The sequence below is a fragment of the Arvicola amphibius genome, chromosome 12 (assembly GCF_903992535.2).
Source record: "Arvicola amphibius chromosome 12, mArvAmp1.2, whole genome shotgun sequence".
In the NCBI taxonomy this organism is placed as follows: domain Eukaryota; kingdom Metazoa; phylum Chordata; class Mammalia; order Rodentia; family Cricetidae; genus Arvicola; species Arvicola amphibius.
This window is the reverse complement of record NC_052058.2, coordinates 58,491,485-58,506,186: the sequence shown is the minus strand read 5'-3', so window position 1 is coordinate 58,506,186 and position 14,702 is coordinate 58,491,485. Positions and strand designations below refer to the sequence as shown.

Genomic DNA, 14,702 nt, shown 5'->3' with positions numbered 1-14,702 from the left:
TTATTGTAATGGTGGCAGAGATGGAAGATAAAGGACCTGAATAGAAGAAATGGAAAGGGAACAAGCCCCAGCAATGTGAAAAGTAAGGTGTAGTGGAAGTGAAGTCATTATGAGCTGAGTTGTACCCTACAACAATTTCTGTCTTTGTTGATCTCCTAATAACCCCCAGTAGCACAAAGTGTAAATGTGTTTACAGATAGGGTCTTTGAAGAGTTAATTATGGTTAAATGATGTCATTAGAATATGGCCAGTCCTGAACAGGTCCATATGAGAAGGAAGATTTAGGAGGATGGGAACCACCGAGAAGTCAAGGACAGAAGAAACTAGATACAGATTGATCCTAGACTCTTAGCTCAGAAGTATGAAAAAAACAAATGTCTGGTGTTTGAGCAGGATTACTTGAAGATGAATGGAATTCTTTTTGTTGACTCTGCCTGTGGTGTGATGAGGGCATGAGGCTGAAGTGTTAAGGACGGGATTGAAGGTTGTTAGCAAGGCCAGCAAAGCCCAGAATATAAAGGCAAATAACTTGAAACAACTTTGTAATGTTGCAAAAATAAAGTTTAATAGTGTCAGTAGCAATTAAGGATCACTTTACAGTTTACTGCATAGATTATCTTTTGCAACCAAAAAAAAAAAAAACTGTCACCCGAGATAATAAATGAGACATTTCAAACTATAAAATAAAATCCCTGATCTTGAGGTGAGGAATATAGACCTATTAAGAAGTAAATGTGCCCTGAAGCATGACAAGTTTATCTGCTCACACAATGCTGTCCTCTTCTTGTGACTTTTCCTTAGTTTAATATGACAATCAAATCACAAGGGTAGGGAGTTCCCAAGGACAGTACAGAACCCAGCGTATGATATTTGCTACACAACCAGGCAACTCTGGATAAGATGCACGATGAAAATTTTCCTCCCAGCAGGGTGGGGGGTATATTAACTGGATCCCCTAAGTCAGTGGCTATCAACCCTTTGGGTTTGCATATCAGATATCCTGCATATCAACTATTTACATTACTGTTCATAACATGAGCAAAATTACAGTCATGAAGTCGTTACACAATAATTTTCTGGTTAGGGGTTGCCACAACACAAAGAACTGAATTGAAGGATCACAGCACTGAAAAGGTCAAGAACCACTGCCTTGAGCAAACAATCAGAGTCATCTCCACCCTTATACAGGAAAAACCTCTAACCTATAAGCCTTCCATTGTCCCTGAACTTTACCACTTTTCTTAAAACAGATGGTCAAGTTCTTTAGCCAAGCAACATTTTTCTGGGTAGCAGCCGGAGATCCCTGTTCCAAGTATAAAGGGTTTTATTCATTATGGTTTCCTGGGGAAATGAGGGATTTCCTGGACTGAGAAGAAACCCAACCTTCCTGCCATGCATCCAACACAGAGATGCCCCTTTGTAATCTCACAGCCAAGACGCATGTAGGAAGGGATTGCAGTGACACAAATCACTTCTGTTCGGATTTTCTCTCCTTGCTTCTTGCTTTGTTCTCCTTGGTTAACACCATCAGACACCATACTCAATCACTTACTATCCTTTGTTTTCTGTTACTCCTCTACCATCTGCTAGGTTCCAGTCTCAATAAAGGCACTGTGTGTTTACGAACTGTATTCACTTCTGTGGCCTTCAGCTCTTAGAACAATGCCTGAGTTGGGTAGACACTTGACAGTATTGTGAGTTGAAATCCTTAGTGAAACGTATCACTTTGTCCCTAATTCTGAGATTCCAGTTTTGATTCGGCCATCAAAAGTTGGTTTGAGAGCTGGGTTTGGGTCTTCCAAGGACCTGAGGGAGAGTTATGTTTTACTGGACTGACAGATACTAGCTTGGCTTGTATTGAGTAGGAAGCTAAAGAACTAACTACTCTGCAAGTCTCTTTTATTTATGTAGCAAGAATTCACTTGATGGTGGATACCATAGACCAGAGACTGAAAAAGCACAAATAACTCGTCTTACTGTCTTGTAGATCTTTGATAGTGGGTGGAACAGTTCACTCTAAACATTTTTTTCAATTCAAAATAATGGCATTGATAGTCATACCACATCGTTGTCCTGAGATTAAATGGTTACATTTAATGGGACTCTGTACTCAGTATAGAGTAACACTTGGAGTCGTCCCTATTATATTACTGACTGATGGCCTCTTCAAGTGGTGTCTATGCAATACCTCTCTACTCCTCACCAGACTCCATTTTGCCAAAGCCAACTATAGCTCATAGGAGGCTGATTTCAAAGCCACACAATGTTAACAGCACATCCAGCACACATATTTTACACTAAAATATTATTCATTATCGAACTAGACAGTACTTAATGGTAACGATCCACACTAGGTCACAAACCTTACCAAAGTATGCATTAAAGGAGGCATAGATTCCACTATCACATGTCCTTTTTCTAAGAATAGTGTTCCTCCGTCCTCCCCAGTCAAACATGACTGTGTTGGAAGATTCTTTCTTTCCTTTCTAGTAATATCAAGATTATAGAAAAATATTTCTTTGTCTTATAATCTTACTATTTTTAGCATAAACTCATGATCCAGTGTAATTCTGCATCTCTACCCTCACCTGTATATCCCATGAAAACTGTAATTCTGCATCTCTACCTCTCACCTGTATATCCCATGATCCAGTGTAATTCTGCATCTCTACCCCTCACCTGTATATCCCATGATAAAGCTGGCAATCTGCAACACCGTAAAGCCTGGACACCTACCAGGGCATCTGCTCTTTCTCAGTTTGTTTATGTCTGTCTTCCCTTATAAGGTGGTGAGGACCATGAATCCAGAACTATACCACAGCATCAAGTGAAGTATCTCGTATAAGATGACACCAAGGATACATTTAGTAAAACTTGAATATATGAAGATGAGGGACTATTTGATTAACTCATTTTAAATTTATCTTCTATATTTGACTCTGCTGATTAAGCATAGGCATTTCAGTATCACTGTATGCGCCAAAACTCATTTTCTTTTGTGATGGATAAAGTGGTTTGCTTTTCTCATTTCTTATAGGCCAACTTCTAGGTGCTCAGCCACTGACCTCAGCAACTAGGAGAAGCACATCACTACAGAGCAGTCATAGTGGCAAACACTCATATTGCATTTACTGCGTGTTCTGGAAAGTTTACTTTTTTTGTTCTTTGTGTTTTTTTGCAGTTTTTTTTTTATCTTATTCAGCACAAAAGAAACACTGTGAAAAAGGAACTGCTACTGTCACTCTAATGATACTGATGGGGAAACTGAGGCACTGAAAATTATGACCACTTACCCAAGACTATATAGTTTGATGTGGTAAAAGTTGCACTTGAACCCATGTTAGCAATGCTCAGAATCTAAATGCGTGATCACTGCTTCATAAGACTTGTTTGTATTAACAAATTCAGCAGATTAAGACACTCGATGAGGACATCTACCTACTGGAACAATACTTAGATACATTAACTAATTTTTGGTTTTCAGTGTTTACTGTATCATCATTATTCCTTGTCAAATCGCAACAACTTAATAACCCCGAGAAGGCACAACAGAATAAAGCAAAGCAAACTACTTAAAAATTTGAGCTCTAGACACAAATCATAGGTACAAAAGAACAGCAGTTTATTTTGTAACTCTTGGCAATCAGGCTTGTCTCTCAGGAAAGAGAGAGAAGCAGGGTTTGTGTCCAGGCTGCTGTTCCCCAGTGTTTGCTTGGAGGACGGATGCACCCCTACGGTCTGCAACTCTTGTTGTAGAGAGGACTTGGACCTGCTGCCTTCCTTTCAGGACAGCAAAGCACATAGAGGCTTGTACGATGCTGGGAGTTTCCTCACAAACAGCATGGGGTTAGAAATAAGAATACAGGGGGTATGGTGCCATAGATAAATAATACTACCTAGTTTCCCGAGTTAATGCTTATCAGAAAAAAACGTTTATCATGGGTCAGAGAAGTGTGGTTGGCTGAGAGCTCAGTGTGATCAGATCTTGAGATAGGGTGAGTAGAGTCCCCTGTGACCTGGGGTGAGTAGGGTCTCCTGTGCCCTGGGGTGAGTACGGTCTCCTGTGACCTGGGGTGAGTAGGGTCCCCTGTGACCTGAGGTGAGTAGGGTCCCCTGTGACCTGGGGTGAGTAGGGTCTCCTGTGACCTGGGGTGAGTAGGGTCTCCTGTGTCCCAATGGTTGATGATGACAGGCTTCAGCTGGATTCAGTAAATTTCACTGCGGATCCTAGATGAAGACTGAGGAGCAGTTTTATTGCCCATGTACCTCTCTACCTCCCACTTGCGCCTCCTGGGATATTGCACATAAAGCTGGGGCAACAACCTGAAATGACCGAATAATTCTGTCACTGGGTAGAAAATGTCACTGTGCTAAAAAATTAAAAAATGATATAGTAAATGAAGTGAATATTTTTCGTATTCCTTATGAAAAAACTCCAACTCAGCAAGCAACATTTATTGTTAAACAGACTCTAAAGATTGTGTTAATTAATTTAGCTTTGGGTATTTAGACAGGGCTTCTATTCCCCGCCCTTGAGTTAAATGAATGATTTATGTAACAGCTAAGTTACATAAGGATTTAATCTCCATCTCACTCAGTCCAAAATTCCTGCTCTTAAACATTTCATTAGTCTGTCAGCTTTTACCGCCTGGCAGTGTAATAAAACACTAAAGTTGGAACCTGTCTCGGTTTTCCTTCATCCTTTATTTTCAATTTTTAAGACATAGGGAATCTATGTCCAAACTACAAGATGTTTGCATTTCATTTTGGCTGGTATCACCACAGTTTAAGTTATTATCAAAGGGCATGGAGGAAAATTATAGACCATAGAGAGCTGGGCGAGCACCTGGCAGAGCTGCTGGAGTCTCGGGCTGGAGTAAAGGAAAAGAATGCACATGGGGGGCTCGGTTGTCACAGGAGAGTTAAGCTACAGCAAAGAGAGTCAGGTACTGGACAGACCTTCAGATGTAAAAGGAGCTGTCAGTCTTTTCTTGCAAACATAAGCATTTGTGTGCTTACTGTGGCGTCAGCCATCCACGGTCTTATAGAGCAGATGAACCATCCATTATTAGGACAGTTTGAGCTTAGTGTGGGCTGTCCATCATGCCTGGTGTGGCTTGTCTGTTTTGCAAACCGTAGTATAGTTCATTACAACCTCTTCTTTCTTGGTCTTCTACACAGCCTGACTAGTGTCCCTATTTACAAATTTTCTTACCTCTAGCCATTTCTGAACAGAAAAGTCACAGTGACGTTTCTTCAAATCTCAATTGGGATTTTATTTTCCCACTCAGCGTTCCTCAGTGCCTTTCCAAGGTCCTTGGAATAACCCTACATAGTCAGAACATCCTATGCCACCGTCAACAATTCAAGTATCATCCTGCATCCTAGCATCCCCTCAGATGCTAAGCCCATCCACCCTGGCTGTCTTTGTGTCGTGAACATACCAGGAAACTGTCACCTCAGTCTCCCGCACATATGGGATTTCTCATGCTTTAATGATTTTCTTCAACTCCTCCGGGGATGAAGCTCACTGTAATGCTCACTTTTCTGCCAATGAAGACTTTCAAATTCCCATTTTATATTAGATTTCTTTAGGGCAATATGAGTACACTGTGTTCGCTTTCATTGCATACATAACTTATAATTACACTTACTTGTATGTTTATTTGCTTGATATTGTATCCATGGTAAGTAATAAAGTTTATGTGTCCATTCTGCTTGATACTGTATTCCTGGCATTGCTAACGAGGAAGTGCTTGATAAATATTGACTCAATGACAAAGAAAATATTTCACAGATTATACCAAGGGTTGGTATAGGGAAAATAAAACCATATGTCCTCAGATGCCCAGGGCTGGTACTTTCCCATATACTTAAGTCTAGCTTAGTTTCTGACCAGTTCTTGAGAAATGAAGTCAACAAATCCAAAGATTTCTTTTCATTTAAAAGAAGGATATATGAGGCTGAGGAGATAGCTTGGTGGGTAAGGTGTCTGCTGTACACACACGGGAACTTGAGTTTGAATCCTCAGCACCCACACCATAAAACAAACAGACAACTAACCGTCGGGCATGGCTATGCCTGCCTGTAACCTCTGTGCTGGGGATAAGGACAGGAAAATCCCCAGAGATGGCTGGCCAGGTGAAGTGAGCTTCAGGTTTTGTGAGAAGGCTTGTCTCAAGGGAACAGAATGAATCATAATAGAGCAAACCACATAATACCCCCCCCCCCATAAGTACATGTATGGATGTTTACAACTGTATACACATAGGTGCCTATACTGCATATACACACACCACACATGCACACACACACAAACACACAAAGCAGAATCATGGTATATGTTTTCTATAACACAATTATTGTTGAGGGTATTCCGATGCTAAAGGTTTGATGATGAGGACCTTCAGGTGAATGTAGGTGCTGGAGTAACGAGGTATGAGGATCTCACATGGTGAGCCTGAGCGGAAGAACCAAACAATCGAGAGCCGGGTGGGTTAGAGCCAGAAAGTGGGGGTTAGAATCTTTGAACTTTCTACTCAGTTGAGGGTCCTGAGAAATTCTTTGTGTTTTTATCTAAAGTGGGGGTGGGGAATTAAAAACTGTCTTCGGGATGTTGTTATGTGGATTACCTGATAGCTCTACGTTCAGCCTAGACAAACTTGGGTGTGCGTAGAAACTGATGGCAGCTGCTGAATCAGGTGGGCTAGCCTACTACTTTATTGTTATAGCTTAACAAGATAAAAATTGTGAAGAGTTAGAAGTTAAGATTAATGATTTGACAGATAATTATGAGTTTATTTAAATTATTTATTTCATCTTGATTTAGCTTTGGTGAGCCAAATATATATTGAAATAAATCCATTTCTTTTAAATTCTCCAGTTTGGTAGAATACAGAATTTTAGAGTATATCTTTTATGAGTCTCTGGCTTTTCTTGGTGTCTGTTGTAACATCTTTTTTCCAACTCTAATTTTATTAATTTGTATACTCTTGTTAATTTGGCTAAAGATTTGTCAGTCTTGTTAATTATTTTCTGAACACCAACTCTTCATTTGATCAATATTTTTATTTCATTAATTTTAGTCCTGATCTTGATTAGCTCATCCTCTCTCCTTTTTTTTGAGGGAGTTGTTTGTTCTTGTTTTTCCAAGGATTTAGGTGTATCAGTAAGCTATTAATCTGAGATCTCTATTTAAATCTAATATCTTGATTTAAGCCTGGTGGTGGGGGCCTCACCTTTATTCTCAGCACCCAGGAGACAGAGATCGACAAATCTCTGTGTGTTGGAGGCCAGCCTGATCTACAGAGCAAGTTCCAGCACAGCCAGGGATACACAGAGAAACCCTGTCTAAAAATCAAACTAATAATAATAAAATAATAATAATAATAATAATAATAATAATAATTTCTTCATTGATAAGAGCATAACCAACACTCAAAATCCCTGTGGGTTTCTCTGAGTGGGTTCATTTATTTTTAACTTTTCTGAGTAAAGAATATTTCTTTGCCGGAATGAGTTTACAGATTTTTATCAGTCAGTGCATCTGTGGAATGATGGATGTGTTATGAATGGAAACTGAATTAAAGATTTATGAATTCTAAAATGCTATCTAGTTACTTAAATGATTAATGTTGCTGTATACTTTACAATATTGTACATAGCTTGGTTTATGCCCTCTGTGTCTTTGAGATGCACTCTGTAAAATTAACTAGCTAGTTTATGTAATGGAAGCAACGTTCCCTTCTTCTGTCAGCCCAGACAACATCTACTACACTGGGCTTCCTCCAGCCTCTTCTTCTTAAGAGGGACTTTTAGTGCCCTCTCTGTGTCTGATAGTACGTGAAGGAATGGTTTATTCTGAGATATTTTTCATACTTACAAATGTGAGAAGGAACAAAAGAGAGTGAGAAATCACACGGCAAAAAGGGAGCTGAAAACATTAGGAATAAGATTTGCTGACACTGTGGAATAGCTGAGATCTTATGGCCTCATAAATATATGTCTAAGAAACTAATTGCAATCACACATTTCTATTATAGATTTACACTTCTCATATTCTTTGACTAAAAGCTTCCAAAGTTATTTTTTGCATTACCCTTCAACATATATATTCAAAATTCAACTAGATTAATTTTTTTTCATGTTATGTTAAGTTGGCAAAGGAAGGAGTGCAGAGGGAAGATCACGTGGAAGAATCTGCAGAGCTTTCTGAAAACAGAGCATTTGGACAAAATATTGGATTCTCTTTCAGCTTTGTGAGTTCCTGAGTATCTAAGGCTCTTTAAAGTGGTTTAACTTATAGAGATTGACTTTTTAGATCTTGTTCTATGTTTAGTAAGCTGGAATTTAAAGCGGATATTGACATTTTTGGTGGATCTAAAGTTGCATGGGGAAATATTTATAGTATGGAAGTGCTATCCCCTTCCCACCGCACCCCCCAATTCCTACCACCAGTCTTGACAACAATTCTCAATTAACACCCACCCCCCAAAACCATGGTGGTAATTCTGGTTATATTTCCCTTTCTGCCTCCCACAGCAGATTACCTCCAAACCAATTTTTCCTGACAGTCTAATTAACTCATGACCCTGCTCAAAATTCACTATTTCAGGCTCAATCTACAGAACCTAAATTTCTCTTCATCACCATGGTTTCAGAATTTCCAAAAACATTTGTCTCGGTCCTATTATGGTCTGACAACTCTGCAAAGTTCTAGGAGCTTGATGTCAAATATGATGGAGCACTTATCAGCAAAAAAGCCTGGAGATGAATGTTGGGAAATGTCTTAGTTAGGGTTTCTATTGCTGTGGAGAGACACCATGACCATAGCAACTCTTATAAAGGAAAGCATTTAATTGGGGTGACTTATAATTCAGAGGTTTAGTCCTTATCATCATGACTGGAAATATGACTGTGTCCAGGAGGACATGGTGCTGGAAAAGGAGCTGAAGGTCCTACATCTTGAGCCACATGCAACAGGAAGTGAACTGTGTACCACAATGAGTGTAGCTTGAGCAAAGGAGCCTGTCTAGCCCACCCCCACAGTGACTCACTTCCCTCAACAAAGCCACACCAACTCCAACAAGGCCAGACCTCCTAATGGCCCTTTGGGGGTCATTTTTTTTCAAAACACTACAATAAGCAGATTTTCTTAAACTTAATTTTATCTTTGAGATTATATTACATAATTTTGTAATCCTGTTTCTTTCCTCCCTCTAAACACTCTCATACACCCCTTCACAGATGGATTTACATTTCTTCTTCAAGTACAGTGACTTGTTTCAAACTGATTCTTTTGGTCAACATGTATCTGTGCTCCTTACATGACAGGATGTGGGGTTCCAGTGGGTGAGAAATTCAGGGTTCATTCCTATAGTATTTATATTCCGAGTTAGAATAATACACAAAAGTAATATATACAAATAAAGTTTAAAAGTAAAAAGTGAAAATTAAAAGGGTTGTATCTATAAGTTTCATTTGTTTTCCTTGGATTTTGAAACATTATGATTTTTGTTATCTATTTCTAAAATTTTTTATGTATATACCACTGTACATGCATACATTGTTTTAAAAATAAGTGAATCAAACTTTCACTTAGAATAGTTAACTGAATTGCACTTTAACCTTCTCTTAAATAAAGACATGTCTTGTAACAATGCCATTTTACAGTTTTAGTTGGCAGATTCTTTGTCTTTGCAGTGCATAAAAAATGGGGTGGAATTTAACAATGAGCCAAAGAATATAGTGTCATAATAGTGGGGGATTTCACTATGAGAACAAAAAACAAAGACAGCATCAGGAATTCCATTAGGTTGTAAATAATAAAAATGAAAACTAATAGAATAAAAAGCACTTGAGGATTTGGGAATGCAGATCTAACATGTGGTGTTAATGGTGTTGAACTGTGGCTAGGTTGCAAGTAGCCACCCATGACTAAGGAGTGCACGTGTTATGAAAAGGCCCCAGAATTGAAACCACAAGCAGTAGCAAGATGACAGGGGTGTATTCTGGTGATGTGGGGAAAATTCTGTTATGTTATTCATTCTCTTGGTTCCATACTAGGGGCTCCTGAGAGGAAAAGGACTGCTTGAATGAACAGATCATATGAGAGGATTTCTTAGATTGGCTTACAGATAGTCCAACAGCTGGTGAATTCACATTGGAGGAGTTATGAGCCCGGTACCCTCTCAGATCATGAGTGTGGTCTCCTTCCTTAGAAGTAGTTGGCCACCGGCCCACGAGGGCAAATGGAGCAGAAGAGGTGGCCAGGTTTCGGACAGCCATGATGGAAAGAACTTCCAGGAGTCAACTTCAGAGAGTCAGTTTATTTTATTAACCCAGGCGTAAGGTATTATACAGGTTCTTAGGCTTATGGGCAAGAAGGGCTGATTGGTCATGGCACAGCCCTAACTATCATACAGGCAGGAGGAAAGAGCAGGACTTACATGCTGAGTCCCACAGTGTTTGCTGGGAGCTCTGTGCAAGGTCATCCTCCAAATAGGGTCTGGCATCTGAGCCTGGAGATACTCTCCAAATAGTACTAGACAAGAGAAGAGGAAATCTTGTCCTGAGCTCAGAGAGCCATCGGGACAATGGTAGAACTACAACTTTAAATGCAGGGGTTCCCAACACAAGATTCCTCTAGAGGATTCCTGGAGAGCCACTGGTCTTCAGTTTATCTAGGAGGCCAATGAAACCGGGTTCTAACGTCAGTGAAAAATGGCAGCAGTGTCAGCAGCAGCAGCAGCAGCAGCAGCGCCAATCCGGTAGATGAGCTTACCAGCACAATATGAAGACAACAGGCAAAACCAAAGCCTTTCTCTCTTGTACTTCCTCTTTCCTCATCTGCCACATTTAGGATGGTCCTTTAGATTTCAGTTAAACTGATCAAGACAATCCCTCACAGATACGCACAACTGATTTTCGTTCGGTTGGTTAGAGATCCAGTCAATTTGACAACCAAGGTTAGCTGGCACAGACTTCCTGGGCTCAAGTTTTTGGCATTTTCATAGAAACGTTTCCTAGCCAGCAGTCAAGCTTTGAGTAGTGTATTTCCAGGCCTTAAGGAGGCAGATGTTTCTGAAGGGGAAACAGGGCAAGAATGGGGAGACTGATCTGCAGCACTGAGATCTTCACATGGAAACATACCTCGTGATTCTATATCAATGCCTTGATGGATGGAGCCTGGTCTGAGAAACCATCCAGGTGCCCATGCAGGTGGTGGGATAGGAAGGCTTTGCTGTGTACGAGGGGTCTTCTGTCTGCAGTGGCGGAGTTGAGTTTCTTCACCAGGAAGGAATTGGGCATGTTGTGTGAGGCACTATATTTCCTGTCAGGCAAGAGCTGCTGAAGCTGGAGTCTTCCCTTCTGCTTTGCATCCGCTGCGGAAACTTTTGTCATGTCTTGTCCTATGGAGGACATGTACTTGGCTGGGTGGCATGTGGGGTGTGAGCAACTAATGGCCTGCATGGTGGAGTGTTCGCTTTGAAATCTCCTCACAAACATGTGCTTAGCAGGGAACTCCACGTGGAGAAGTCGTAGATTCTCTTCCTCTTTTGAGCTCAAGTGATAACTATTCCCATAGTGTAAACACAGCCTGGGAAAGGAGTTTTGTTTATGGATTTGGGCTCTTCTATCTCCCTGACTTTCATATTGACACCATTAAAAAAAAAAAAAAAACATATCCACAGGCTGGTCTTGCTTGCACATTGTAAGGACACTGTGAACAGAGAGGACCTGACCCGCAAATGTTTTGTTTTTGTCGAAGGTCACCTAAGGTCACATACCAGGAGCTCCAGAGAGAATCCTCCTGGACTGTGACTACCCTTGAGAGGGAGGGACACATTCCAGAAGAGGCTAAAACAACTCTCACCTGACAGGACCCTGGCTCACGGTGGTGACTGGCTTAGTCAGGAAGTCATGTAGCGTCAGGATTTCCATGGCTCAGGCAGAGTGGGCCTGTGTTCTCTCACTCTTTAAAAAGTTGATGCGAGGTTCATACAACACAAAGTCAGCTATTTTGCAATCTATATTCAGTGGGACTTAGTGTATTTAGGATGTTGTATAACCACCACCTCTGTCTAGTTATTGGATATTTCCAACACTCTCAAAGGAGATCTATCAAGTTCTTATTCCTGTTCTCCTTCTATAATTCCTGGATGCCTCTAGCATACTTTCTGTTGCTTACAGGTTTATGTATTCCTAATATTTCATGTACAAGGAACCAGATGATGTGTGATCTTTTCGCTTGGTAATGTAATATTTTCAGGCTGATGTGTTAGTATTTTATTCATTTTTTACAATATCTAACAATATTCCACTTTAGATAATTCTACATTTAGTTTGTCATTCATCTGTTGATACTCATCTGAATTCAACTTTGTAAAAATAAAAAAAAACTCAAGAAACATGTTGTTATGTAAGTATCTTCTAGATAGAATCTAGATATCATAGACCTGGTTGTCTAATATAGCAATAATTTCTGCAGTTCAGACCTTTTGTTCAGCTATGTCTGGGGAGAAAGAACTCTGGAGAGTTTAGTAGGACTGTTTGTCAATACACATTGCCTGGCACAAGCTCTCTGCCCTTTGGTCAACCCTTATGGAGATTGTCTTCTTTTGTAATCCTGGCATTAAAATATAACCATGAGCATTATAGATGGCCAGATGCATGGGAAATAACTCAGACACAATTAACACATAGTGCTTCTCTCCATTACCAGTCAAATAATCAGCCGTTCATGATTTCTGTTAAGTAGCGCTTACAAGTATGTGGCAATGACATACCATTACTCACATGTCACAAAGCATGAAAGTGATATGTTCTATCTGCATTGAACTCATCTGGCAAGTGTTCACTGAGTGGTTTTTTATTTTCATCAGATGCCAGGTGCTGTGTGTCTTAGAGCACACATCACCATGTAAGCTATGGTGGGTGCTTTCAAAAAAGTCAGTTCAGTGAGAAAAAAGAAGGCAATGATTTTGGTACAATCTGATAAAGGCAATGGGAGAGATTTTCAACCAGGATGTTAAGACAGGATGGAAACAGTGTCTGTCCAGCTGGGCCAAGAAAGCGTAAGAATGCATCTAGATTTCCAGTGTTGCAGAGAAGGGGTTTTCTCATTGTCAGACAGGTGGCAGACTTCTTGGATTCATATATTTTAATAACTAGAAGAGCTGGTGACAACTTTTAGTATACCTCAGAAAAGGGTTTAAACATGGACGGAGGAAAAGGGAAAGATATTCTTTTCAAAGATTATTCCAGATTTCTCGGTATCAAGATCCACCAGGCTATCATCGGCATGTACTTTTAGGTCTTCCATAATTTCCTTCATAATATTGGCCAAGTCATAAATGGGCTTCAATTTTTTGGTATGAAACATCTTAACCCATCTTCGAAAAGTTTGTTTGATGGTAGAAGAGGCGATTTCATAGGCTATATCTTTAAAAAGTTTACGGGTTTTTTCTGCCAACAGCTTGATCAGAGGATCTTCATCCCGAGCCACACGTTCAATAACTGTAACAGCAGTGGGGTCCTTAGTTCAAGGTCTCTAACTCCAAGAAGCATTAAGTCTAAGCAATCACCTTCTACCAAGTTGCTCTTCCCCATATTCTCCCCGTGCAATTCTTCCTCCCTTTACTTGACTAATAAGATCTATTAAAGAAAAATATAAATGGTTGCCAAATTTATGGCATACATATGTGCTAAGCATTCTGCTCGATATTGTAATGAGAGACTCGTGTTGGTGATGGTCACATAACACACTGCTTACCAATAGAAAACTGATTAAAATCAAGGTTATCATAAAATAAAAAGCACATATGTTTTAATATAATGAGTCAATGTATATTCATTGTCATAAAAATGCACTTATGACAAACAGCCTTGAACTTATGGCGGTTCTGCCTCCATCGTCCGAATGCTGGGGCTACAGGGTGAGCCATATTATTATTATAATTATTATTTTGGATAAAAGAAATAGAATGAAGAAAGATATTTTAGAAAAGAAATGGAGAGAAAGAATGGGAAAGAGAAAAGAGAACAATCTTGAGAGGGGTTAAGAGAGAAGCGTAATGCTTGGCGTTTAGTAGGTCATCAGAAGTGTTGAATGAATGAAAGTGATTGATTGAATAAAGGAGAGCTAATGATGAACCACGTGGGCACAACTCTTTAGAGCACCTGCCCCACCCAGGAGGGAGATGCTGACGTGGGAGGATACTACATGAGTACAGCGTGGAAGCACGTGGGAAATCCTTGAACCTCCAAGAGTGTTGTTATGAACCTGAAATTTCTCTGCACAATAGTAGACTTTATAAAGACAGGAGGGAGAAAGGGAGAGAGGGAAGGAGGGAGGGAAAGAAAGAGGGGCAGACAGCTATCCTAGCTATTTTCTTTAAGCTGTTTTTAGATTGATTTATTGTATTTTATGCCTATGAATTGTTTGCCTGAGCATATGTATGTTCATCATGTGTACTTGGTACCTGCAGAGGTTAGAATAGGGTGTTGGATGCCTGGAAAGGTGTTGTAGATCATTGTGGGTCACCATGCAGATGCTGGCAGTTGAACTTTGGCTCTCTGCAAGAACAAGCGCTTCCAACTGCCGAGCCATCTCTCCAGCCCTGCCTCCAAGCTATTTTCTAATAAGGCAATAGAGAGACACAAAAACAGAGTGATACCTATTGCCCATGCCCTTGGAAGAA

The 14,702-nt window shown here is 40.1% G+C and overlaps 1 protein-coding gene across 1 annotated transcript in view; it reads right to left on the bottom strand.

Annotated features, from left to right (window-relative positions):
• Nucleotides 1-11,160: 11,160 nt before the first annotated feature.
• Mroh9 (maestro heat like repeat family member 9) overlaps nt 11,161-14,702 on the bottom strand; it is a 58,937-nt gene continuing 55,395 nt past the window's right edge. The window contains exons 21-22 of the mRNA XM_038348559.2: nt 13,310-13,518; nt 11,161-11,466 (exon numbers count right to left, since the gene is read on the bottom strand). Of these exons, the coding sequence (XP_038204487.2) occupies nt 11,161-11,466; nt 13,310-13,518 (515 nt within the window). The remainder of the gene's footprint in view (nt 11,467-13,309; nt 13,519-14,702) is intronic.